The sequence below is a fragment of the Osmerus eperlanus genome, chromosome 19 (assembly GCF_963692335.1).
Source record: "Osmerus eperlanus chromosome 19, fOsmEpe2.1, whole genome shotgun sequence".
Taxonomy (NCBI): Eukaryota; Metazoa; Chordata; class Actinopteri; order Osmeriformes; family Osmeridae; genus Osmerus; species Osmerus eperlanus.
Window position 1 is genome coordinate 7479720 of NC_085036.1, and position 25643 is coordinate 7505362.

The window sequence follows — 25643 nt, forward strand, 5'->3', positions numbered from 1 at the left end:
AGCCCTTTCTGACCAGCTGACCTCCTCGCTAGGGTTAGGAGAGGTTTTGTACACTCTCAATAATGTAACTTCCAACTCACAATTTCACACCAGTCTTTCTACCTCTCCAGCTGTTTCCGATAGTTTACCTGACCGTCAACAGGCACATGCGAAGTGTCAGGTCAACTCGGAAAAAAAGACACCCATTTAACAGGGAGAGTTATGAGTTCAACTATGTCGTGTCGGTAAAGATGAGCAATCTGCATACAGGAAACGACATTTATCATGGCAGCAGGAGAGGGTGGGGCTTTTTACACTGACTAGCAACAAGTTGTCTTCACTCGTGATTACTATATCGGTCGGAGGCAGCAGGTGGTCAACGTTCCTCGAAGGACAAACCATGTGAATGGGAATATGAAGCTGTTTTATTATACAACTGGATTGTTTTATGAAAGCGCGTGGACTGAGATGGACGGTGTGGAATAACTAGTTTTGTGCGTTTTAAAATTGTATTTGTCATATTTGAAAGGCGTGACAAATGTTCGGTGCACATTAAAACAGAAATTGTGCCTCGAGTCTGCGCTCGTAACGCGCATCCGGAGTTTTGTTTTTGCCTACCTTAACTTTTATTTTACTTCTCGCTTAATTATGGCTTTTGCAAAATTCAGCAAAATTCTTCGGTTGTCTACCTTTGACATTAAAAAGAAAGTAAAGCAATACGAACACGTCCACCGTGATATAAATCCCAACGACATATGGGAAATAATCGGGGAGTTGGGCGATGGAGCGTTTGGAAAGGTTTACAAGGTAAGCTTTTTGATAGATAGGCGCTGCAATCCACACAGTCAGACTAGCCGTGACATCAAAGTGGTTATAACCTGTCTATTTAATTTGTCACCATAATGATGAGAACCAATCCCTCTCTTGGTTAATTATATTAATGTAATTTCTTCTATGACCAGTTCACATGTTGTGCACGACTGAGTGGCCATCCATCTAATTGGGAGCTATAGATATTATGGCTCAAAAAGGTTAAGTGTCATTGGCGCTGGCTTCTTTAATCAGGAAAGAGGAGCACGCAAACAAGTGTCATTGGTTTCATGTCATCACTTGGAGGGATGGTCACCATAGCTTGAATTCCGTCAGCATTACTGCTGAAGTACGGAGATCTAGGTGTGTCTTCTTTATACTAAAAACCTCACTCGACAGAATACGAGTAGTTTGACTTTCATTTAAGCATGTAACATTGTATGGTGTTCATTTGCAAAGGGCGTTATTCTGCCCGAGTTGGTGCGCACACTATTCTTCCAGAGTACCCCATCATTAGCGCTGTTGGCTCCGTCCAAGTATGCTGGTGCTCGGTTAAGAGGCGCTGTTTAACCTGGACCACTCCCAGTCCATGCTCTGCGACGTCGCAGCGAGAGTGTTTGCGGGTGCCCAGGGCAGCACAGTGGGAGCCATTGACTTCAGGAGGTCCGCTGGAAGAAATGAGGCCTGACGAGGAGCTACGGGCTACAGCGAACAGTCTGCTACCTTGTGAACACGCAGGCATGTGAGCCAGGCATCATGTGGCATTGCACTGACGAAACTGGGAGGGAAAAATAACAGGGAGCCTCCCTTAGCAGAAATAAATGATGCATTCAGTAGAAGATATAGAGGCCTGCTCGACCTGCGGCAGTCCCGTTTTTTAAAGTGCATTTCTTATTGGACCAATATAACTGCTGTAAGAGATGCATTTTGAAGTTTCCAACTTCAAAAAGAGTGTCTGTGCACCACCCCCTTTCCGGGAGGTGTTATCCGCCCCCGGTGTGCTCAAGTCTGGCTACTCTATCTCTGCTAGGAGGGTGGAGGAGTGCTGTTCCACACCTGCAGCTGTCAGGGTTAGCCTGGAGGGAGGAAGTCGTGGGCAGGAGTCAGGGGAGCACTTCTTGTCTGGCTCTGAAGTCACAAAATGATCAGCTTGTCTGTTGGAGAGCTCTCAAGGCTGAGATTAAAGTCCAGTCATTAAGAAATGTACAAGAAAGAGACTTTACTTGGCCTAGATGGCTGAGATATGAACATGTTAACCGGTAGTCCTTGCCGATGTACACAGGCGCCTCAGGGGTCATAGGTCAAATGTCGAGGAAGCCTCTAACTGACACTCATAACTAGGGGTCAGTGACCCCAGCAGGGAGGACACCTCGCCTCAGTGCTTCTGGGGAACTCGCAGGTCTCGATCTAGTCAAGATGTGTACTGCTGTGATCCTCCAAACAGCTGTCGGAGGAATTATCAACTTGCGTCTTCATTTGTATGGTAAGGTCATCAGCGGTCACATGCTGATGTTTCCAGCCATGTCTAAAAAGGGTTGTTCTAGGTACACTTTGTTTTGGTAGAGATGTGAACTTGGAGTGTATGGTTCCTGTCCTCAGTTCGAAGCAACTTCCCTTCACTCTGGAAGTAGCCCTAGAAATGTTCCGAGTGAACACTCCAACACAAATGAAGACAATCCCAGTTTGAGAGCGCGCTCGAGAAAGTGTAAACACGTTAACCCTGTCTCTGTGGCTTGGGCAGTGGCTGGAGGAACGGAATTGAACAAAGGCCATGCCGGCGGCATTCTCGGGTTTATATGTGTCATTGGGTATCGTTCTCAGGTTAATGGGCCTCCAGTGTCACGAGCCTGTCAGGACACTGCATGAGTCACGCAGACAACGGTACTTAAAAGATGGGCAGGTAACAATACCCAGAGGTGCGTTCAAGAGGTCAACTGAGATGTTGAGTGGCTCTAAGCCTCCAGTTGAGGAACTCTTGTTTGTTGTCTAGTTTGGACAACCTCGTCCCTCCAGTAAGAAACAGTTTTGCTCTGCTCCACGAGTGAATGCTGAACTTGTAAGCAGCTGTTCAGGCTGTTGAACGCCCCCCCAGATGTCAGAATGTCAGCCAGTGGTTAATGCTGTCCTGGGACCAGTATCCAGATGCCACTATGTCTGTTTGAACCACCAAGGGAACCCTACCTCGACAGTTGGTCTTGAACATACCCGTGTGCGTCGTAACACACGCACCTGGGGATCGCAGCCTCCGACTAGAAGAGGCTCTGGGGGCTCAGCCCAGACGAACGTGCATGAATCTCCCTCACACGTACGACCCCGAACCGGTGGAATGTCTCACTTCCTCCAGGGCCGTGCGCCACAGGATGTTTTTTCTTTTTTTTCCCCTTTTCGTTTGTTGCTCCTTTGCGAGTGGCCTGCTGCTCGGCTGGGAGGCAGGTGGTGAAAGGTAGCGTTTACTTATTAACGGGCCACGTGTCGCTGAGCACGCTGCCCTGCTGCCAAGGGAGTTGCTCTGTCCCCAAAGTCCTAACGTTACCCTGGAAGTCCCCATAGAGTCAGGCCCTAGTTTATCCCTGCCATAGTGATAGCCCTGTTGCATAGAAGGCCCTGGAGGTCTTATCTCAGCACAATTTATTTTCCTCTCAGACCATGGAAGGGGACTGTAAAAAAAAAAAAGAAAAAGAAGAAGAAGATCACTGGGTTAGCCTGCTCAGCTCTGTGTGTACTGTATGAACGGAGTCCTTATGTCGCAGGCGAGGGCCATTACGCCACATGGCCACAGTCACATGATGTCACCAGCTATTGCCGGTTCACCAGCATGCTTGACGTACATGATCCTTCGTGATGAGGAGCCAGCTCTCTGCCCGGGGTCTCCAGGGGTGTAATCTCAGGGCCCAGATGCAGCCGCTTGGCCTGATAAGAGCTCTCCTTGCTGGGTGGCGACGGGGGGTTGGGAGCCCCCCGAAGCCCTCCCCCCATGCACTTTCCTGACAAACACGCGCGCACGCTGCAGAAAGTGTGTTTCCCTCAATGCTTTTTTACAACGTGTTGGGAAGCCTTCCGCGTGGTGAAGGACAGAACTTGTGCTTTGGATGGTTCAAAGTTTAAACTTCCCCGTTCTTGACAGTTGTTGTACAACTCTTGTGGTTGCGTGAACGAGGGTTATGTAACGTTACGACCCTCCATAGCCGAGGGCGAGAAGGAGAGAAACAAGTTTTAACACACTAATGCTCATCCCATGTAAAGCCAAAGCAGATTGGCCAGGAGCTTAGTGCCCGCCAGCCAATCCCCTGGCCCCCGTCTGTCAGGTGTCTGTCTGGGTGTTGATCTTCTGAGCAACTCTCCCCTGTGATCCTATGATCCTCTCTGACACGACCCCTGACCCCTGTCGACCCTCGCGACCTCTGAAGACTATCTGACTGTCTGACTGTCTCTGTCTCCCGTAGAAGATTGTACTGCATGTCGTTAATGTTCCGACATGATTCCACTGCATGTATAGGAACAGCTTTATGGTTTAAGAGGCCAGAGCAGAACGATTTCACATGGCATTTGTCCAAGACACACATTTTTGTGTTCGACAGATCGTTGGTCGCTCACCGAAAGGTTTGGCTTTACAAGCTGATGTTGACACGTTCTAGACATGACATTCCTGTCCACAGAGATGTGAACGGCTATGTATGTTTATGACGGGTCAGAGGTTAACAACACACATTTCCATGAGAGTGGAAGGGACAGGAGCGATGTCCTGTCAGACATTTACCAACAGGCGTGTGCGTCTGTGTGTGTGTGTAATATGTTCTTTTCCACAATATGGAACCTCATTTCTGAGCACACTATCTCCTTATTGATTGGACCAGTAGGTGATTGACCCCTGGATAGTGGCACCAGAGACACTGACAGTCGTCCGTATCCACCCACACAGGTGAAGTCGTCCTCCCAGTGGACTCTCAACCGGATCCCAGGCTCGGTTTACGTCCCACATGTTCGATTAGACAGATTATCTCCCTAAGTGTTTTAAGATGGGTTATAAACATGGGCGTGATGAGAGGGTATTTGGACACCATGGAGTGTGTGTGTGTGTGTGTGTATGTGCATGCCTTACCTACCAAAGCAGGGCGTAGACCATTCCTGTTTTACAGCTTTAACATACCTGGCCCGTGGGCCATGGTGTTTATAAAAGCAGGGAGGGGCCCTAGGGCTCCCCAGGTAGAGATGTGTCTTACCAGGCTAGCCGGATGAGCAGCCCCCCCCCCCCCGCCCCCCCTAGACACCCAGGGGCAACAAAGAGGCTAGACAAACCAGTGCAGAGTTGACCCTCCAGGGACTGTGGGGTTGGAGAGAGAGGCTTGCTTCCTATCAGCTGGGATGTGAGTGTGTGTGATGTCATGGCATTTAGCCTGGTGTGCGGACGCCTTATTTTCCACTTTGGGGTAATTGGGTTAGCGTGATGAAACGGCCCAGACGGCCCCGATGCCAAGATGGCCTCTAGGAAGCCAGGAGTCCCTTGTGAGGCGCCGCTTTCAGTGTCATTTCCTCTGTGTACAGGAACTTAACCAGAGAAGGCACGCCCCTACCCCCCAGCACACGCGCGCACACACACAAAAACGCACAGTCAGCCAGTAAACCAGACAGACTCACAGATGTGAAGATGCTCAGTACGCCCCCCCCCCCCCCCCCCCCCCCCCCCCGCCCCCCTTCAGCCGCTCCTTGGTTCAGCTCAGGAGCGCATTCCTGAGTCTTGTTCCTGCTGTTGCCCGGGAGCGGGGCGGGGGGGCTTGTCTGTTGAAAGACCAGAGACCAGAGCAGAGGAAGACTGGATTACGACTCCCCGCCCAGAGAAGCACCTCTCCTCAACTCTCAGGTGGAGAGGGAGAGGGAGAGGGAGGGAGGGAGAGGGAGAGGGAGGGAGAGAGAGGGAAAGGGAGAGGGAGAGGGAGGGAGGGAGGGAGGGAGAGGGAGGGAGGGAGGGAGGGGGGGAGGGGGAGGGAGAGAGAGAGAGAGAGAGAGAGAGGGAGGGAGGGAGGGAGGGAGGGAGAGAATTGGAGAGAAGGACTAGGGGGGCGAGAGAAACCGACAGAGTAGGAGGAGATGAGGGGAGAGAGAGAGAGAGAGTGTGCGCAGGGGCGTGTGAAAGTGAGTTCCAGTGTGATCTGTGCAGGCTTGTTAAGGAGCCTGTTTGAAGCCTGCTGGCTTGTTGACATGGGGGGCTTTCCCTGTCTGGGGGGGAGGCAGGTTCCTGGAGGTGGGGGGAGTCTGGAACAGACCACTGTAAACACCCTGTGATGTTTCATCCATCTGCAACTCTGCTTCAAAGATGTCATACACACCCAGTGTCTAGGCCATGATAGACCTATATATATATATGGATCTATATATATACATATATAGATCTATATATGTAGCAGGCTAACCCCTGGCAGGCCAGGGTGCGTAAAGTAGCCCTGTTTGTGTGGTGTTTGTAAAGTAGCAGTGTGTCTGTTGCAAGCTAGCCTGTGACGGGTCAGTGTGTGTACTGGCGCAGCGTGTGTGTGTGTTCCGTAACTGTAGCAGACTAGCTTGTGATACACCAGTGTGTGTGTCGTATGTAGATGCGTGACCACTGTGTTTACCCAGATGTTTTCCCACATCCCCTCAGACCCTGGACCCCCGCAGGCTGTTTAGTCTGCCTCACATCGACGCTGGGAGGATACACACACACACACACATACAGTACACACTCAGTTGCCTAAATATTCTCACTCAGGCTCTAGGTCTGGGAAACCCTTGACGCGCACTAGCTAACTCTCACACAGTTCCAACAGACACCCTGTAGCTGTCACACACTAACGGACACCCTCTAACTCTCACACTCACGGAGCCACTGCTCTGTCTGGTCCCGTCTGGCCTAGTGCATGCATCTCCACATCCCTCTTCTACAGTTTGTCTGTCTCTTCAACGTTTCCCGTTCCCCCACGCTCGACCACGGCTCTGCACTCTTCTGCAGGAACCACATAGGACTCATTCTAAGGTTGTATTCGGTGTTTACCCCCAGATTCGCTACTCGGCCCCACGTTCTCAGAATGTTCAGGCTGTGACACCCAGCTCCACTTCCTGTGTCTGTGGTCATGTGGTCACCCACCACCAATGAGGGCTGGCTGACTGAAGGAGACATGCAGGCCCAAAGACGGACTTAAGTTAGGGTGTTTCTGACTACTGCATGTTTTGTGGACTCGTACAGTCTCTCTGTGTGTGTGTGTGTTTCTGTGTGTAAGGACTGGCTTCAATGGTTCCTCCTCCTCAGCTCTTTCAGGGTGTGGAGTTTCCTTTCCTGTTGTGCTGTTTAAACTGCGGTGAAAGAACTCTTTAATTACACACTTGTTTGTTAGGGAGTTACTGGCTCTCTGTAGGTTCTAATTGGTCTCTATTCTAGAGTCTGGCTCACACACATAGGAATTCACTAGGAGGTAGCTTAAGTTTTCTGAAAGCATTTATCTGCATCTATAGTCAGAAATGTAACATTCCTTTCAATTGGATGCCTAGGTGGAGACCAACTCATGTTGTCAGCACTTTTCACTTGATTAAACAGAAGTGAAAACCAAAACGGGTTTTCACAATTTTGGATTCCTTTAGCAGCCTTGGTTTGACATTAGTGTAACATTTGGTCCCACCCTTGTTTTTTTTAAATATGTTTGACCCATCATGCCCTCTGAGAGACCTCTGTCCTCCAGTGCCTTCTTGAATCTCACTTTCTTTCACTTCCATCGAGCTGGCCCCAGCCAACGCCCAATTGAATCCTTACCCCTCACTTTCCCAGAAGGGCTTAGACAAAACAAACGTTGAACGGAATAAAAAGAATAATTCCTGAAACGGAACTCGTTCTCTCACATTCACTCGTCAAACTGAAAGTTTTAAAAATGTTCTTTTTTCTTTCTTCCTTCTTTTTCTTCCAGGCCAAAAACAAGGAGACCGGCGTCCTGGCTGCTGCCAAGGTGATCGAGACCAAGTGCGAGGAGGAGCTGGAGGAGTACATTGTGGAGATCGACATCCTGGCCAAATGTGACCACCGCTTCATAGTCAAGCTGATGGATGCCTTCTACCACGACAACAAGCTCTGGGTAAGCTTCTCCTGGGCGGGCCCGTGTCCTCCGGGGATCCTGGTGGCGGTCTGGGGTCCCACTCCAGATAGCGAGCAGTGGGTCGAGTGCTACTGGTGTGGTGGGAACCTCTTCCGCAAACCGGCTTGCGGTTCACTTCTGCATTCCTGAGTTGGGGTCATTCCAACCTCTTGCTATCGCTGTCCATCTTGTTTTAATTGGGTCTTGTGGAACAGTCCTGATTGGCCCAGAGAGGAAACCCTGAGTTTTGACTTGACCTCACCTGATGGTGACCTCTTGATACTGTGTTACCATGAGGATTAAGCCTAACTCGAGCTTTGTCCCTCATGCATGGTACACACCTCTAGTTTTTCACTTTGTCTCTCATTGAGGAGGTCAGATTACAGGCCTTTTCGCTACAGAACCGGCCGATCGCATCGCCAAGACAAACACGAGAGACTATTGGGAGTCACCCTGGTCCCTACTGTACTGTAAACGTCCCTAGGAAGGGACAACACTGGTTTTCCAGAAAGAAAAACAAACCTTAGACCCGCGTGTTATTATTAGAACGGGCACGTTGTTTTGTGCAGCGTGTTTGCTCGCGGCGTCACGTGACAATGAGGTCACCCTGAACTCGCGTACTCCTGCACATGATGCTGTGTGTATTTCTAAAGATAACGATTGGACAATCTCCAGTATCCAATACATCCACATGGTTCCTAACGGCTCGCAGACCATACTTGGAGACGGGGATGGAGTTTGAGATCAGTTTCAAGTTGACTATCGCTGAGCGGGCATGTCAAGTCAAGCGGAAACTTTCCTAACCTCAAGAGGGGAAGTCCAAACCAACCATTCTACTACCAGTGCATACTAAACAGTGACTCCTCCTATCCGGTCCTCTCCACCTCCAATCACACGTCTGTAGCAGACCCAGTGATTCCAACGATCCAAAGTCCAGCTCTTGCAGTGCTGGACAAGGGCTAGTAAACAACTTTTATGGTTTTGGGCCACCACGTATTTATTAATTGTGTGATAACTCTTAACTCCCGTCGAATAGAATGTGCTGCGCTGTACATGTTAGTTTCTGCCTGTGTCCACTCTCCCGCTCTCCGTACATCCAGGACCACCTCCAGGACCGGCCCAGTGTAGCTGGTGTTCGTGGCCTGCGAGGAGGGCCCGTGTTTTGGGTACCTTGTTAGTTCATTGTGTTTGGATAAAGGGCAAGTGCGCAAACTCGCCTCCCTGCTTCCAGACCGCACGTTTCCTGTGTGTGTGTGTGTGTGTGTGTGACTGTGCGGTGCGGGTGGATGTGTGTGACAGTGTTTCACTGCTGTGTGTGTGTGTGTGTGTGAGAGAGAGTGCGCGTACTGAGCGTATGTATATTTACAGCAGGTCCTTTGGGGAGTTTCAGCTTTCTCTCTGTGATCTCATTCTCAGGACCTGGAAACCTTCTTTGTTTGAAGCGCCGTAGTACAGACAATAGGCAGCCGTTTTGGGGCAAACTTTCCCCAGATAATTCTCCGAAGAGACGGCTTATCGGCCTCAGCACAACATACTTTGCCCTCATGGGACAAAGTGTTTCAACGAGTCCAGCACGACACCAGAGCGAAGCAGAGTAACGCAGACATTGCAGTTTCTCTATGATGCTCTTCTCCACCGTGGCTAAACCCTGACGCTGCCACAACATGGAGTAACCAGAACGGTAGCTCTAGGAATAATGGCTTCAAGGCTTTCCTCTGTTCACATGTGGGTGTGGATCAGAGATTTGACCGTGAAACCTCCCAAGCCGCAACCACCATTACGGCCACCCTGTCCCTGGCAGTACCCCGGGGGGGTAGACAGCTGTGTGGTGTCCTGGACCACAGCAGTTGGAGGCTGGGCGAGGCCACTCGTGGGTGGGGTGGAGAGATTAGGGGGGGGGGGGGGGGGGGCATCTGCTGAATCCCTACTAATGCCAAGACATGCAGTTGGTGGCTCGGTTTCAGAAGGCCCAGTCTTTTGGAGAGGAGAGCAGGGGTGGCACATTCCAGTGCCCACCCACCCACTCTGCAGAGAGAAGAAGGCTGTTTGTTCTTCTGGAACAATCTGCTCCCTCAGCCAGCCCCCAGCGTGAGAAACAGGGAGCCTTTTAGCGCAGGCCCTGGACTGCTGACATTAGCTTGTGCGCATGCACACACACACACACACACACACACACACACGTACACGCACAGACGTACACGCACACACACACACCCACACACACACCTGCTCTGAATGATGAGCTTTTATGTGTCACGTCTCCTTTAAATGATTTGTTTAAAGGAGACTGTGTTCCTTTCATTATTGACTGCAGCTGTTTTGATCCTGCAAATATTGTGTAAACAAACACAGCTGCATTAAAAGGTGATGGCAGATGGAACACTAGTTGGATGAAGCCAACAGCAGAACCTGGTCTGTGTGTGTGCGTGTGTGTGTTGGCACATGTTGACGCATGTGGTTCTGGGCCAGTGCCTGTGTGGTTAATTAGTGTTTGTCTATGATATATAGTTCGAGTTGGTTTATATCTCTGTCTCCTTGTGCCTGTTTCTTAACAAAGGAGAGGGTTCTCAGCCTTCAGGAATGCTGCAGCGTGTGTGTGTGTGTGTGTCAGCGTTGCGGGTCCTTTCCAAGCCTTGAGAGGTGATTAGACAGGGGATGAGTGATGTCAGACAAGGATCCTTGTTTCTGGTCTATACCGCCCCACAGCCCACACCAGCCCCAGTGCCTCTCCATGTAAATCTGTCCTTATCTCCTCCTGTCCCCTTTATGTCTCTGCTGTCGTTCTCATCCTCCCACAAGACTGCCCTACAGTACGGAGCGCGAGGTAGCGTCCCTTCCGCTTGCCCTACTTTAGCACCTTCAATCTCTCCCCACGGCGACGCTAGGTGCCGATGGCCGGGTTGATAACTCATGTCTGAAGTGACTCCGGGCGTAGAAGTGGATGAGTGAGAGGGTGCCGGTATGGGAACAGGTTCTTCGTGTTTTTATTAGCTCGGTCAATCAGGGTTTTTACATCCTGGGGAGGATGGGGGGGGGGGGGGGGAAATGAGGTTGCAAATCACCGTCTCCAACACAGTGGCGGGTGCCAGGCCGTTTCGATGGCGTTTAGGTCGGGGGTTTGTTCGTTAATATGAGTTGGAGGCTGCAGGTCACGCCCAGCGACTGCTCACCCGCCCCTGCCTGCTCGGCGGAGCGATGGCAAAAAAAAGGCGTCTTTTAGCGCTCTTCAATTATTAACAATCTTTTCCTTCGGAGGAACAAAAGAGTTGGATAGTCACATGTTCGCTGACCTGCTGTGTGTGTGTGTGTGTGTGTGTGTGTGTGTGTGTGTGAACGTGTATATATTGATATACTTATACTTTCACTCAACCGAGAACAAGGCCTATTTCAAAATCCTCGGTGTGTTTCAGTACAACTAGCTGCTCTTTACAGCTGACGGTTTGAAGCTGGGGCTGTTTAAGTCTGTTTAAGTTGCCTGTGTTGATGGAAACATAGGTCATTGTGTGTGTGTCTTGTCACTGTGTGTGTCATGACCATATACACGACAATGTGATTGCTGTCATACCAGTTAGATCACATCTCTCACTATGGTACAACACTGCTGCCATCTAGAATATTCCAAGAATTCCTCATAGATAAAATATATATATTTTTTAATCTATTAATACAAATCAGTTTGGAATAACTCCAAGGAATATCTCCCCCAGCTGGGATTCCCCCTAAGACAACACTCCTTTTGAAATTGTTATTTTGGATTCTTAAACAACGATAATATACCAAAGTTGTATACCAGAACACAAATGGGAACATTCTGGTGTGGAGTTTCAGACTCTCCAGCTTACTGCGTTAGACCTCTGTCCCTTCCATACTTAGTTGACTGACAGGATCAGTGGAGGAACTGTCAGTTCTTGGCTGTGGAGGAAATGAGGCACACAATCCACCATCTAACCCCACAACACCTCATCCTCCAGACCCACTTAAGCTCACAGAAGAGCCTTTTGTTGTGGGCGTGGATGCTAGCCAAGACTGACAGGAATATCCACCTTTCTCTGGCACCCAGTCACCCAGCAGTCTTCCTGCACACTGTCCCTGCGTGTTGTGTGACGTGTGTGTGTGTGTGTGTGTGGTGCGGGGTGAGTTTTGAAGTGTCCTCTGTGCGTCCCAGGTGAAACTCGCCTCCCAGTCCACTCTTGTGGAGCTCCAGGGATTCTTTGCCAGTGATGTCATAGCCCAACAGGGACGAGGAAACGGGTTTCAGAGGGCTTGAGTGTTATGGCAACCGTCCGCAGCTAACTCGGGGCCTGTCCGATTGTCAGGGAATTACGTAACGGTGAGATCACATGACAGGTATGCTGCTCTGGCCCCACAACTCGAACAGTGACAGGACGTCAGAGACTGATACCTCCTCTAAGAGCGCTCACAGACTCGGTGCGTTTGGAATGCGGAGGAAGTGATGTCGTTGGCCCGAGGTTGTTTTACCACCCCAGCTCCTCCGGGGACTGACGATTTGAGAAATCCTATCTCTTTCCTTTGTTGTTTTGGGCCCCCTGGCTGACGTGTGGGACACATCAGTGCCCTTTGACAGTGGCGTCAAAAGGGATTTCGGACGCTCGTTCTTCTTGTGCTCGTGCGCTCGTAGGGGTGAGCGAGAGACGGTGTGTTTGTGGGAGGGAGAGTGTGTGTGTGTGTGTGTAAGAAGGAAATTAAAATAGAAAAAAAGATTTCCCCCTGCTGAAGTTGGGTCCCACATAACACACATTTTTCCATTTTTGAAATGATTTGGTCGGTCGGTCTCGTGTTTCTCTGCGTGTTCCGCTCCGAGGGGGCGAGAGGAGCAGTGCGTTATCGCACAGTCCCTTAACAGCAAGACGCGCTGTCCTAGTTTTGGTCCGTGGTGACATCAGTGTGTCATCTTGTCCCCTTAGGTGTCACTGACAGCGACCACTCGAGAGTTGGAGAGAGAGATAAAGAGAGAGCGTGTGTGTGGGTGTGTGTGTGTGTGTGTGAGAGGTTACGGTGTTGTGTCAAGTCTGCAGCTGACATGTGGAAGTGCGGTCTGCACTAAACCAATCATCAGGGTTAAAGTGGGCCTCTCTCCCTGCTCTGGAGCTTAGATTCCTGCAGTAAAGTAACCCGGGACTGTACCGTACAGGGGGCCGTGCTCCTGACCAATGACTGCAGTTGATGGGTGGGAAGAAGGTGGCTTGAAACCTGACCTGGGAATCAACAGAACCAGGACCCATAACTAAGCCCTGTCGTCTTCCTGTTCCTCCCTCCCTCCCTCTCTCTCTCCTCAGATCATGATCGAGTTCTGCGCCGGGGGAGCTGTGGACGCCACCATGCTTGGTAAGAAGGGAGGAGCTCTCTCTCTCTCTTTCTCTCTCTTTCTCTCTCTTTCTCTCTCTTTCTCTCTCTCTCTTTCTCTCTCTCTCTTCTCTCTCTTCTCTTTCTCTCTCTTTCTCTCTCTTTCTCTCTATCTTCTCTCTCTTCTCTCTCTCTCTCTCTCTCTCTCTCTCTCTCTCTCTCTCTCTCTCTCTCTCTCTCTCTCTCTCTCTCTCTCTCTCTCTCTCTCTCTCTCTCTCTCTCTCTCTCTCTCTCTCTCTCTCTCTCTCTCTCTCTCTCTCTCTCTCTCTCTCTCTCTCTCTCTTTTCCTAGTTATGTACCTGTGTCCACATCTTACAGCACGAGTGCTTCTCAGGGTGTAATGTTATCTCGGAGGACCGAGTCTGGAGGCGCCAGGTGTCAGAGAGCAGGGTATTGTTTCAGAACGCCCCAGGCGGACGGAGCGAAGGCCCACACGGTGGGAATGCCCCCCCCCACCCCCTCGCCCCCCACCCCCGGACTGTTTTCATTTGATAATCCACCCAGCCGCACTCCGGCGTCCGTGCTCCGAATAAAGCTGGAATAGAGCTGGCCAAACACAGAGAGCATGAAGATGCTAACCCCCTCACCCCCTCACCCCACCACACACCCACCTCCCCCCCCACCCCCACCCCGGGTTTGAAATGTCAATGTTTTCTCAGAGCCAATTTACACTGCTGGCTCTCATGGGGCCACTGACCTGCTAAGACTACTTACAGCTTCTATTAGCTGTGTGTGTGTGTGTGGGAGGGGGGGTTAACAATCTAATATAAACCTCTGGTAATAACTACTCTGTCCTCATCCCACTTGGTTTTCAGTGCGATGGTGTGATTCAATAAAGCTTCAGCGTGACTTCCAACAGCACTTAAACTAAAATGTCAATCCTGTGGTTTTAATCTGGGCTCTGGAAGTGTTGAAAAATATGCATCTATTCTATCCCCCCCCCCACCCCTCCCTCTCTCTCCCCCACCCCTCCCTCCCTCCCTCTCTCCCCACCCCCCTCTCCCTCCTTCCCTCCCCTGGCTGCAGAGCTGGACCGGGGTCTCATGGAGCCCCAGATCAAGGTGATCTGCAGGCAGATGCTGGAGGCCCTGGTCTACCTGCACAGCATGAAGATCATCCACAGAGACCTGAAGGCCGGGAACATCCTCCTCACCCTGGAAGGGGACATCAAGCTGGGTGAGCCTGCTTGATGGGGGGGGGGGGGGGGGTGGTCCAGAGGGATGCATACATCTGGGGCCTCTTTGTTTTCCCATTAGGAACGAAAACCCCTTTTGTAAAATAGGTTTGAGACGACTTTGGAAGGGGTTCCACGACAAGACAGGAGACGGTGTCGACGCCGATCCAAGTCCACACCGTCTCCAGTGAGCCGGTCCCTCGCTCCGGGAACGGCGCATTCTGGGAAACGATTTTGCCGGCCCAAATCCTTGATTTATGGGGCGTTTTTTGTGGAACTTCCTCGGCATTCCTCAACACTCCCCTCCCAGGAGGCTCGGATTGAATCGCTTCAGACGGATCTGATCCTGGTTAAAGCCCTCCTCGCCAGGCACGCTCAGCCTGTGCTAAGCTGCGGCTCTCTAAATGTCAATCACCGGGCGGCTTGGCGCGGAGGGCAGAGCGATCGAAAACGCTTCTTAAAAGAGGTGGCCCTCCCGTCCCCGGGGCCCTGTCGACCAGGCGGGTCCCTGGCGCGTCCCGTTGAGCGCGACGAGGTCCGTGTGTCGCCTTCCTCCCTCCCGCGCCCCTCGCTCTCAACTCGAGACACCAGAAGGACTTCATTTGAAGGCCGGGTTTCCTCTGGGATTAGAAGAGACAAGTCGAGCCGCAAAGACGTTGTTGAAGCAGCCGTGTTCTTTCTTTCCACCCCCCCACCCTCCTTTAATGACAGTGTTAAATTATAAACTCAAATACGACGGTCGCGCTCGTCTGGTCTGACTTATACCGAGCTATTATGTCGTTTTTCCCCGGGGGCCTCTGATCCACTCTGTAGATTTAGAACAGTTGGAGTTTGCTCTTTAGGTGGAGAGCGGACTGCAAACAAGCTGCTTGCAGTTTTTTTGGGGGTAGGTGGGGGAGCGAGCGTGTGTGTGTGTGTGTGGGGGGGGGGGTAGAGGTGTGTAATGTGGAGTTGTTATTCCGGCCCAGAGAACTCGAAGGAGAAAACACGTCTGCTTGTGTGAGCGAATGTTCCGAGAGCCGACTTCCAGCGAACGGGAAACCGCTCACCGGAAACGGAAGTGTTGGGTTTATGCGCGAGAACTAAGGAATCGAAAGAACTAACAAAATCCTGAAGCGTTTGACCAAACACAACTCTCTGGTCTCTCCTCGCCCCAATTGTTCACGACCAACGTCCTGAGGAAGACGGAAACGTCGTTTTGGCTCGAGCCAAAACGACGTTTCCCCGAGCGCGGTGTTGCGCGCCGTGGGACTACGCACCCCTGTTTGGGATCCCCTTGCTCGTGCTAAATCAAATGGCTCGGCTTTGCGTTTCTCCTCCATGATGTCATGGCAGTTTTACGAGGCATGAACAGATATTTCTCTCTCGCTTGTGTGAGGGGGAGATGGGGGGGTTATAAACGGGCCTATCGCTCATTTCCTTCACAGAGAAACGTCCAGGGAATGTCTTTTAACTGTTCTTGTTGTTTGTGTCCGTGTCATCTGTGCTTGCAGCTGATTTTGGAGTGTCGGCCAAAAACACCAAAACCCTCCAGAGAAGAGACTCGTTCATAGGAACACCATACTGGTGAGTACAGGAGAACAAGCCTCTCTCTCTCTGTCTCTGTCTCTCTGTCTCTCTGTCTCTCTGTCTCTCTGTCTCTCTGTCTCTCTGTCTCTCTGTCTCTGTGTGTACTTGTGTGGTTGTGCTCCCGGTATTTCAGGAAGTTAATCATTGACCACAACCCCTCAGCGTTTGTCATCTGGTGGACCATCCCAATACACCGCATTCCCGTTCTGCTCAAGTCTTGCACAACAGAAACTTGAAATAGCCGGCCACACTTTGCCCAGCGTTCTTAAGCCGTTAATGAGGAACCGAGAGTGCCTTTTTTATGACGATTGCGCAACTCGTCCCTCCAGATTGGAACGGTTAGACGTCCCTCTTGTGGTTCGACGTTATCTGTCTTTATTTCTCGCACACCAACTTGAGTGTGAGAATGGAAGCGAGTTGGCACACGCACGTATTCGTAGCGTGAAGGGAATGCGGTCGGGATCGACGCTGGCTCAGGTCTTCTCGTGACCTAGATATCAGACTAGCACGTCCACGGGCTGATAGTTGGCGTGCGCTGGCGTGACACGACCGTTTCGGCTGACGCTCGTCGATACACGCCACGTTTGTTTTTTTGGCACGTGTCTCCTGAGATGAAGACGCGTCTCGGCGATGAAGGATTCTTCAACCTCCACCACTGTCTTAACCCTGTGTGTCTTTCTGTGTGTGTGTGTGTGTGTGTGTGTCTCTCTCTGTGTGTGTGTGTCCAGGATGGCCCCAGAAGTGGTGATGTGTGAGACCATGAAGGATGCTCCGTACGACTACAAGGCAGACATCTGGTCCCTAGGGATCACCCTGATCGAGGTGGCCCAGATCGAGCCCCCCCACCACGAGCTCAACCCCATGAGGGTCCTGCTCAAGATCGCCAAGTCCGACCCACCCACCCTGGAACAGCCCGCCAAGTGGTAAGACACACACACACACACACACACACACTGTCATGCTCACTTGTGCCAGAGCTGTTTACGAGGTAGGCCGCAATTATCTCCCAATCTCAATTGCAGTCATGATCGATTGGGCGTTCTGAAGACGCTGATATCAATGACCGGCAACAGTGTTGGGGAGGACTAAGTGTGTGTGCGTGTGTGTGTGGACGCTTGTGTGCGAGGGGAGATGGCGGGAGTTCATGAAAAAACCACAGGGATGCATTTTATCTGTCCCGAGCACTAAGCCCACACGGCTCTGAAGAGTGAACTGTGTTTCTGTGTGTGTATGTGTGCATGCGTGTGTTTGTTTGTACAGCCCCTGGATTTTCGAATGTGTTTTATATCCCTTCGCTTGAGATATAGATGATGGGATGGCTGCCCCCCCCCCCCCCCCCCCCCCGACACTGAGAGCCCTCCAGACCGGAGGTGGAAATGCATTTTCTAGAGAGAGCTTTATTTGTGTTAGGAAACATAGCTGTGTTTTAAAGCCGTGATTACCCTGCGAGAGCCACAGCGCTCCGCCAACTGTGCCGCATTCCTCACACAGTTCAACTGTACATTGTGTCAGGAAGTTATCTCGTGGAAATACCCCCTCTGCACCCCCTGCTCTTTTCTCTCTCTCTCCCTCCTTTTCTTGATTGATGTACCGGCACTTATGTCTTTTTTCTTGTCGTTTTTTTTTCTTCTTCTTCTTCTTCTTCTTCATTTTAGGTCACGGGAGTTCAAAGATTTCCTGAAGAAGTCGTTGGATAAGAACCCAGAGAGCAGGCCAACTGCCGCCCAGCTCTTGGAGGTACTGTCCACTCTCTGGCTCTAGGAAACCGCTGTCTTTTTCTGTCGCTATCTTGCCATCTGGAAATAAAACCAACCGCTATTAACATACGTGAAAGAACTTGGCGGCTGTCGATGATAGGCAAAACACGAAGGATGTCACGCCGGGGGCGGACAAGCGAGGGCCAAGCGAGGGCCAAGCGAGGGCCAAGCGAGGGCCAAGCGGTTTAGTGAGGACGAGAGGGAGTGAAGGAGTGAGAGGGAAAAGGGGAAGTCAGTGGCATCTATTAAAATCCGACAGGAGCCGCAGCTTCCTGTCTGTGTTCCATAGAGGAGAATGGAATGGTATTTCCTGGTATTTCCCCCACCCACCGACCAATTAGAGAGCAGGGAAAGCAAAGCCCGGGGCAAAGCCTACTGGGAGTTCTCCGGGGCGAGGGAGAGGAGGGGAGGGGACGGTGGCGTGGCCGGGGGTGATGTTCTTGGTGCGACGCCATGAGGCCGCGATGGCTATCGCTCCGGAAAGTGCTCCCGTCCCGCGTCGACGAGATGCCACGGAGATAGCGTCGAGCGCAACGGCTAGCCATTCAGCGACCGTCTGTCGTCGCCCTCAGCCACTCGGCGGTGGATAGAGCCCGGGGCCTCTGGTAAAGCTAAAGAAACCCTGGTGGCCCACGAGGCTGGAGGTGAGGCCAGGGGGGCCTCAGAGGCCCCCTGGGTGTGGCGGGTTTCTAAATAGCTTTCTAATAGTATTGTGGTGCCGGACTCCCATTCAGGGAGTGTAACTAGCTTTGTTAAAGTTCAGGGTTCCATTTAGATGTCACTCCTAAAGAGCACGACCCCCATGGCTCCAGTCGATATCTGGATGGATTCCAGCAGAAAACAATGGATTGAAACCGTGCGAGTCTCTGAGGCGTAGGAAGGCGTAGCTCTGTGTTTTCTCTGTGTTGGGACATCCTCAAGGCCACATCGGCCCGTGTGGAATGTTGTGTACACAACCGCCATGACACAACACCTCACCGGGCCCTCCCGAGTTGACCAATAGCCAGCTGGGATTAATATACTTTTAGAGGAAAGAGGAACGTTCACCCATATGCCTCACACACACACACACACACACACACGCCTCCCCTTGAGCATGAGTGTTCTTGTACCTCCAGTCTCCCCTCACAGTAGCCTGTGAACCACAGATGGAACATGTGGTACATGTTTGACCATTTCATGCCTGGCCTCCCAGACCCAGGACCAATGAGAGGGTCTAAAGTACACTTCTCACCCCCCCCCCCCCCCCCCCCCCGCTGATCCCACATCAGAGACACAGCTAAGCCCCACTTATTCAGACCTGGATCCAAAATGGCCGTGCAACAACATCCCTAGATCCAAAATGGTGGTCAGGTCTCAAAGGGCTCTCATGGGGGGGGGGGGTAAAGGCTGTCTGACATTGAGCAGCCATGATCTGGGTCTAGTTGTGACAGTAAACATGCAGGAGCCTGAGGGAGGGGGGGGGGGTATGTAGGGTTAGGGGGGAGAGAGAGAGAGAGGGGGGGGGAGAGAGAGAGGGAGAGCTAGAGAGTGAGAGTAGGATCCGGGATTGTGGAGAGAGGCTGCTTAGAGAACCCAGACTCTCCTCACGCCTCATCTGTTCTGTGTGTGAAACACGGAAGATGTATAAACACACGGCCACGGCCTCCGCCCCCCTCCACCACCCCCTGCGGCCAGGGTTCGACAGGCTGTCCGGGGTCGCCCGCGAGAGCAGCTCAAGTAGACCCAGGAAGTATTGCGTCGAGTCATCCCCCTGCTCAGCCTCCAGTGAGCCTGGGGATTGTCAGAGCTGAGAGGAGTTCAAACGCAGCCGTGTTGAGTTAAACGGATCCTACTCTCACTCTCTAGCTCTCCCTCTCTCCCCCCCCCTCTCTCTCTCTCTCCCCCCTAACCCTACATACCCCCCCCCCCCCCCCCCCCCGTCCCTACCCCCAGCGTGATAGCTGGCTCTCCTCATTCGCCTGACTCATTGTTGATGTGCTGACTGCTGGTCATTGGAGAAGCTGAAAGCTAAGGGCTAATGTCATAATGGGGTCCTGGTGGACGTGGCCCAGCGGGCCTCTTCAAGCACCGGCCCATCTCTCTGGGCCCTGCTCTGCCAGCTGGACCAATTAAATTACTCCACAGTGAACAGAAATGCTGAATAATGGATGACGGGCCTTTATACACCCTCCGAGTCCCACAAACACACGCGCACACACACGCACGCACACCTTTCTCTCGGTGAACTTGCTGGTTCACTGCCTGGCGAGGGCTGGTAGACCTAGCCTATTCTGGCTGGTGTAACATTGCTGATCCCTGGCACAGCCGTGCTGCGTGTTTGACGGCAGGGCGCGATAAGCGGGCGAATACGTGGCGTCATCCGCATCGGGCCTCGTCGTGGTTTGCGCGTCGCGAGCTCGTGCCCTGTTCTAGGGGGGGGGACGGGACAGGTGGTGGGGGGTGAAAGCCCTCCTTTGTGAATGCTCCTCCCCCCCTCCTCGCTCCTGTTGCCGTCCTTCCTTGGTCCTTCCTTGGTCTTGCCGTGCTGACGCACGGCCTCCAGGCTCGTCCGCTTGTGACGTCATCCCGTGTCGGCCCTGACCCATAGGCTCGCTCCCCCCTGCTCCCTCCTGCGTGTTTATTCCTGCTGCTGTGTGGTCTTGTTGACCCCCCCCCCCCCCACCTCCTCTGTGTTCCCAGCACCCTTTCATCAGCTCCGTGAAGACCAACAGGCCCCTGCGGGAGCTGGTCGCCGAGGCGAAGGCTGAAGTCATGGAGGAAATCGAGGACAATAGAGAGGAAGGAGAGGAGGACGACCCGACGGAGCTGTCTGTGGTGAGAGAACACTGCTGCCACCAGGCTGCATACTGGGTGGACCTGATGTGTACACGCCTGAGGGTCTCTCTCTCTGTTTCTCTCTGTCTCTCTCTCTGTTTCTCTCTCTGTTTCTCTCTCTGTTTCTCTCTCTCTCTCCTACTCAATACTTCTGTCCTTTTCTCTCCTTTCTCTTATTTCTTCTTTCTATCTATTCCTCTCTCTCTCTGTCTCTCTCTCTCTCTCTCTCTCTGTCTCTCTCTGTTTCTCTCTCTCTGTTTCTCTCTGTCTCTCTCTCTCTCTCTCTCTCTCTCTCTCTCTCTCTCTCTCTCTCTCTCTCTCTGTGTCTCTCTCTCTCTCCATTATCTTCAAACCACACTTTTTTCTAGTGAAGTTTACCAGTGGAAACTAATTGGTTAAAGGTTTCTATCACACAAGTCTTACTTACTTACAAATCAAAAAGTTTCCACCACTGCTGAAAGTGTTTTTTTTTTTTTTTTTTTTTTTTTTTTACTGTGCATCTGTAGGCAGTTTCAGTGTCTCGGTACGTTCTGTTGCTCAGCCCTAAAGCCCAGAACCAGAAAGCTTCCTGTGTGAGCGTGTGTGGTCTGGGCTGTGTGAGGGTGTGTGTGGGTGGGGATGGGGGTTCTCTCTGATAGGCAGATAATGCAACCAAACTGTATTGCTGGGGCACAAACACACACACACTGTACACACACACACACACACGCGCACACACACTGAGGTCTGGCTGCCTTTTAGTTTTTCACTGTCTTTCAGTCCACCTCTTCATCGCTCTGTCATGCCATAGAGCACACACAAAGCACTCTGATAGTCGCTCTCATTCTCACGCACACACACACCCACACACACACCCAGTCAAGTAAAGATGTTCAGCATCAGGATTATTTCCTTGCTCCATTCCTGATGGCAGAATATGAAAGTATCCACTCTTTCATGCCATGCCCATGATTTTGCATCGGACTCTAAATCCTGAAATCCATAATGACAGTGATTCAGAGGGCATTTTCAGGCCTCATCAACATGCGCGCACACACAAAAGACAGAAACTGGAACACACCCTCGACTAAAAATAGATGTCTGCTGTGTTTGTCTTGACACACACACAAACGCACACGCGTATGTAAATATCGCCTTACAATCTGGGACCATTTCATTATTTAAAGCTTGACAATGACCCGTTTCCAACTGACCCTTAAGTAAACATGTTTACTTTCTGGTCATCCCCAGCCCTGTCTCGGGCACAGAGCGCGTTAAAGGCCAGAGGCTGTGTGTTTAGGGATTGGTATGTAAGAGCAGGCCCCTGCCATTGACGGAGCTCTAGATCTACAGGAACTGGTTTGAAGTGACTGCCTAGGAAGCTTCTGGAACTTTCCATTTGCTGTGTTTTGGGAGTCCCCCCCCCCCCCCCCCCCTGGTCCAGCATCTGTAGTGTGGGGTGTGGCACCAGCCGCACCAGTCGTCTGTTGCTGACTCGGACCCGAGATCAGCAGGTTTTATTCCTGCTCTCTGCTGACAGGGGAACCCCCCCCCCCCAGCCCCTTACCCACTGCCCCCTGCCCCAACCTGCTTTCACCTCCCAAGCACAATCCCCTTACAAGCACACACGCAAAACTGCTTTGTCTTCACAATCACAGCCCCAGTGTGTCGTCAGGGTGAAAATGAAGGCAGGAGAGTGCAGTTTAGCTGCACTCTTAGCTGTCGTTTACACACACAACACACACACATACACACCGCACACACATCAGAGATATGACTGTTGGTACTGGTTGTAAACAGTTCTCCAGGTCTCTGGACGCCAGCCAACCAGCCAGCCAACCAGCCAGCCAACCAGCCAGCCAGCCAGCCAGTCAGCCTCTGCTATTACGGCTGTAGATCATCCCCTCCGACTTTGTGCTGAAATGTTTTTGGAGAGACTATTAGGAAGGCCTGGCCTGGCCATAAAGACTGCTGACGGCTTTGTTTATCTTTAGTCTGAGACAGCTCTCTGTACGTGAGGGTGAGGGGTGTGTGTGTGTGTGTGTGTGCAGCACTACTACTGATTAGACTCTCAGCCCAGGTGCTCAGAGGGTGGAAGAAGATGTTTACACTTTAAACGGGAAGGACGCAATCCTGACCCAAGGTCGGGGGCTGAAACTGCAACCATGTCGCCGACGACTCGCACCAGGGCTAGACACGCTGGCGTTGGGCACGGAATCGCCTTTATTTGCTTGCGTGGAGACGACATCGTTTTCACCCTGCCGCTATGGAAAGGTGTGTTGACACACCTGTGCATGACGTAACCCTCCCCCCCTTCTGCTGTCCTCACCCCAGCCTGCAGGTACAGAGCAGACCAGTTTGGAGGGGGACACCCCTGCCAGCACCCCCACCCTGACCCCGACCCCCATGGACAAGGCCGGGCCTCCCCCCCAGAAGCTCCAGGAGGACCAGCCGGACGACGGCAGGCTGCCCGACGAGGGCATCGTCATCCCGGACGCGGACAAGCCCGAGCGCGAGGCCTCCACCAAGACCTCCAGCTCCGACTCGGGCATGGAGGACGGCAAGAGCACCCCCACCTTGGAGGAGGAGGGCAAGGCCCCGGACACCCCCGAGACCGAGCACCCGCCCCTGCTGGCGCAGCCGGAGAGGGTCGCCGTCGCCGAGGTCACCGAGGTCACCCAGAGCAAGATGGCGGAGGAGGAGAGCAGCAGTGGAGAGCTTCCGGCGGCCGGTACGGAACCCATCGCCCCGCCCAGCCCCACGCCAGAGCCCACCCCAGACCCCACACCCCTCATCGGGCTGAACGGTAACCTCCGGAGGGGGCCCTCCCATCGCTCGTCCATCGGCAGCCACACGGACAGCCTGATGCCCCTCGCCAACGGCAGGAACAAGCGGTGCTCGGACGCGGGAAGCCTGGCGTCCGAGGGCATGGACATCAGCCTGAACCTGTCTGGAGACGGCAAGGACAACGGGTCCATGTCTGTCAGGGTGAGTCGTCATGTTCTTTCAGATCGTTCGCAGGTTTTTTTCTATTTGGAGTTGATGGGATAGACCTCATGTAAAGTGTTTGTCATTCCTAGTTACCAGTCCTGCAGTTTCCTTTCCTCCGTTGATTCTTCATATTTCCTGTTTCCCCTACAGTTTTCCTTTTAATTCGAACGCTGTAAATCACCAGACCTGTTTGTGACTGAGGTAGTCAGCACAGGAGCACATTATGACAGAGCCCTGTGGCTTCCCTTCGGTTCGCGGAACCTTCTAGATGAAGTCCTCTTTGGAAAAAGGCCTCCGTTCAGGATGGGGTGGTACCGGAGCTATGCGTGTGTGATTCTGGGTTCTGGGCTGTGGCTTAAGCTTTGCCTGTGTGTGTGTTTGCGGGTGTGTGCTCTCAGACAGAGGCTTGCCTGTCTTCAGCTAGCCTCGCTGCCCTTTTAAATCCTGCATTCATCCACCAGGACAGGGCAGAGACTGCAGTCAAACTGGCTGATGTTCTCATGGCTGGAGGCCCTCAGGTCCCATGAAGGGCGGAAGAAAGGGGGGGGGGGGCGAAAGAGCGGGAAGGAGAATGAAAAGAAAGTAGAGGGAGGGTGAGAGGAGGAGAGGGACAATATATGTAGTTTCAAACCAAGTCTTTTTGAACAAGTAGCGCAACATTTTCCGTGCGTGATGACCAATGGTTCTTTGTCTTGGGCTCTATTCGGTATTGTGAATGCAGCCATTGTTGCCAGGGGTGCTTCTGGTCGTTTATGGGCTGCTATCACTGGACTCCTGTTGAATGGTGGACCAGTGTCTGTCCAAGATATGTCTTTTTTTCCAGAACAGATTATTCAGCAGTTCATCTGTGTGTTGGGCCGGAACAGGGAAGAACTGTGTTTTAAATGAGAGTGAGTGCGTGTGTCTTTGTGTGTGTGTGTGTGTGTGTGTGTGTGCGTGTGTGTGAGAGCACACACGCCTGGTAGGAATGTGGTGCGTGTGTGTGTGTGTGTGTGTGTGTGTGTAGAGACGGTCATGACTGTGTGATTTATGAATGGGAATTTACGGGAACTCAGCTGGATCACACAGGGGCTCAAGCCAAACACTCAACATGCTCCAACACCCCCTGGGCCCTCTGAGCACACTGTCAGTGTGGACTTGTTTACACACACACACGCGCGCACACTTACACACACACACGCGCGCACACACACACGCCTAAACTGAAGTGTCACTTTCCTCCCAAACACATCCTTAATCCGATGTGTCACTTTTAACACACACACACACACACATGCACGCACACACACAGTGAATGCACTGTGCATACCAGGAAGAGCTGCACATTTACCTCCCCTGGCTTCCCTTCCTAGAGAGAGAGAAAGAGAGGGAGAGGGAGGGCGAGAGATATAGTCATGACAGAAGTCTGTTTGCTCAGCTGGTATAACCATCCGATCGTACCAACCGTGTCACCATGTGGAGGAGGCTCCTGTCCACGGCTTTCTACACCCTTACTTCCTGCTCTGACCCGATAGGATTGGTGGAACTACCGATGGAGCCAATCATTGTGATTTAAAGACGGGTGATTGACCCAACCAAGGGAGGGAAGAAAAACCCGAGGCCTGGTCCAAGCCTGCCCCATGGTTGGTCTAGCCCTGTGACCTAGAGAGAAGCCTGGAGCTTGGAAAGCAAACATACGTCCATACTGGTTTGTTTTGTTGTTGTCAGTTGCCCCTCCTCGTTGAGCTGGGGAAGAACTGGCCTAGCAGGATCCCAGCTAGCTCTTATCTGTATGGTGGCTACGCTGGGACACACACACGCACACACAGACACGTACGCCGCGACGGTGACAACCTGCTTTGACAAGGCCCTCTATTAATCAACACACCTGGTGCATTCCAGGAGACAGTCATCCGAAATGAATTCTTTGTGGAGATTCCCGTGCTAGTCAGGCTAGGCCCTCTGTTGTTTTCTTGGGGCTACAGTGTAGCGACACTGTTCTCATAGGAGCCCAACTGAGGGACTGTGTGATTAAAGTCCTGTCTCCAGACTAAAAGGTCTCTGACCCGACAGACATGACTTGTACACGAGGGTTATGTTAAAACAGTTTCTCACTTCCTGTGGACGTCTGAC

General features: G+C 52.1%; 1 protein-coding gene across 1 annotated transcript; it reads left to right on the forward strand.

Moving 5' to 3' along the window:
- Positions 1-304: 304 nt before the first annotated feature.
- On the forward strand, positions 305-23606 carry stk10 (serine/threonine kinase 10). Its single transcript, XM_062485461.1, has 9 exons — positions 305-786; positions 7716-7880; positions 13178-13226; positions 14271-14420; positions 15912-15984; positions 16716-16910; positions 17643-17724; positions 20427-20561; positions 22875-23606. Exons 1-9 carry the CDS (start codon positions 628-630, stop codon positions 23589-23591), a joined length of 1725 nt encoding a protein of 574 aa, XP_062341445.1. The 5' UTR covers positions 305-627; the 3' UTR covers positions 23592-23606.
- The last annotated feature ends 2037 nt before the right edge of the window (positions 23607-25643 follow it).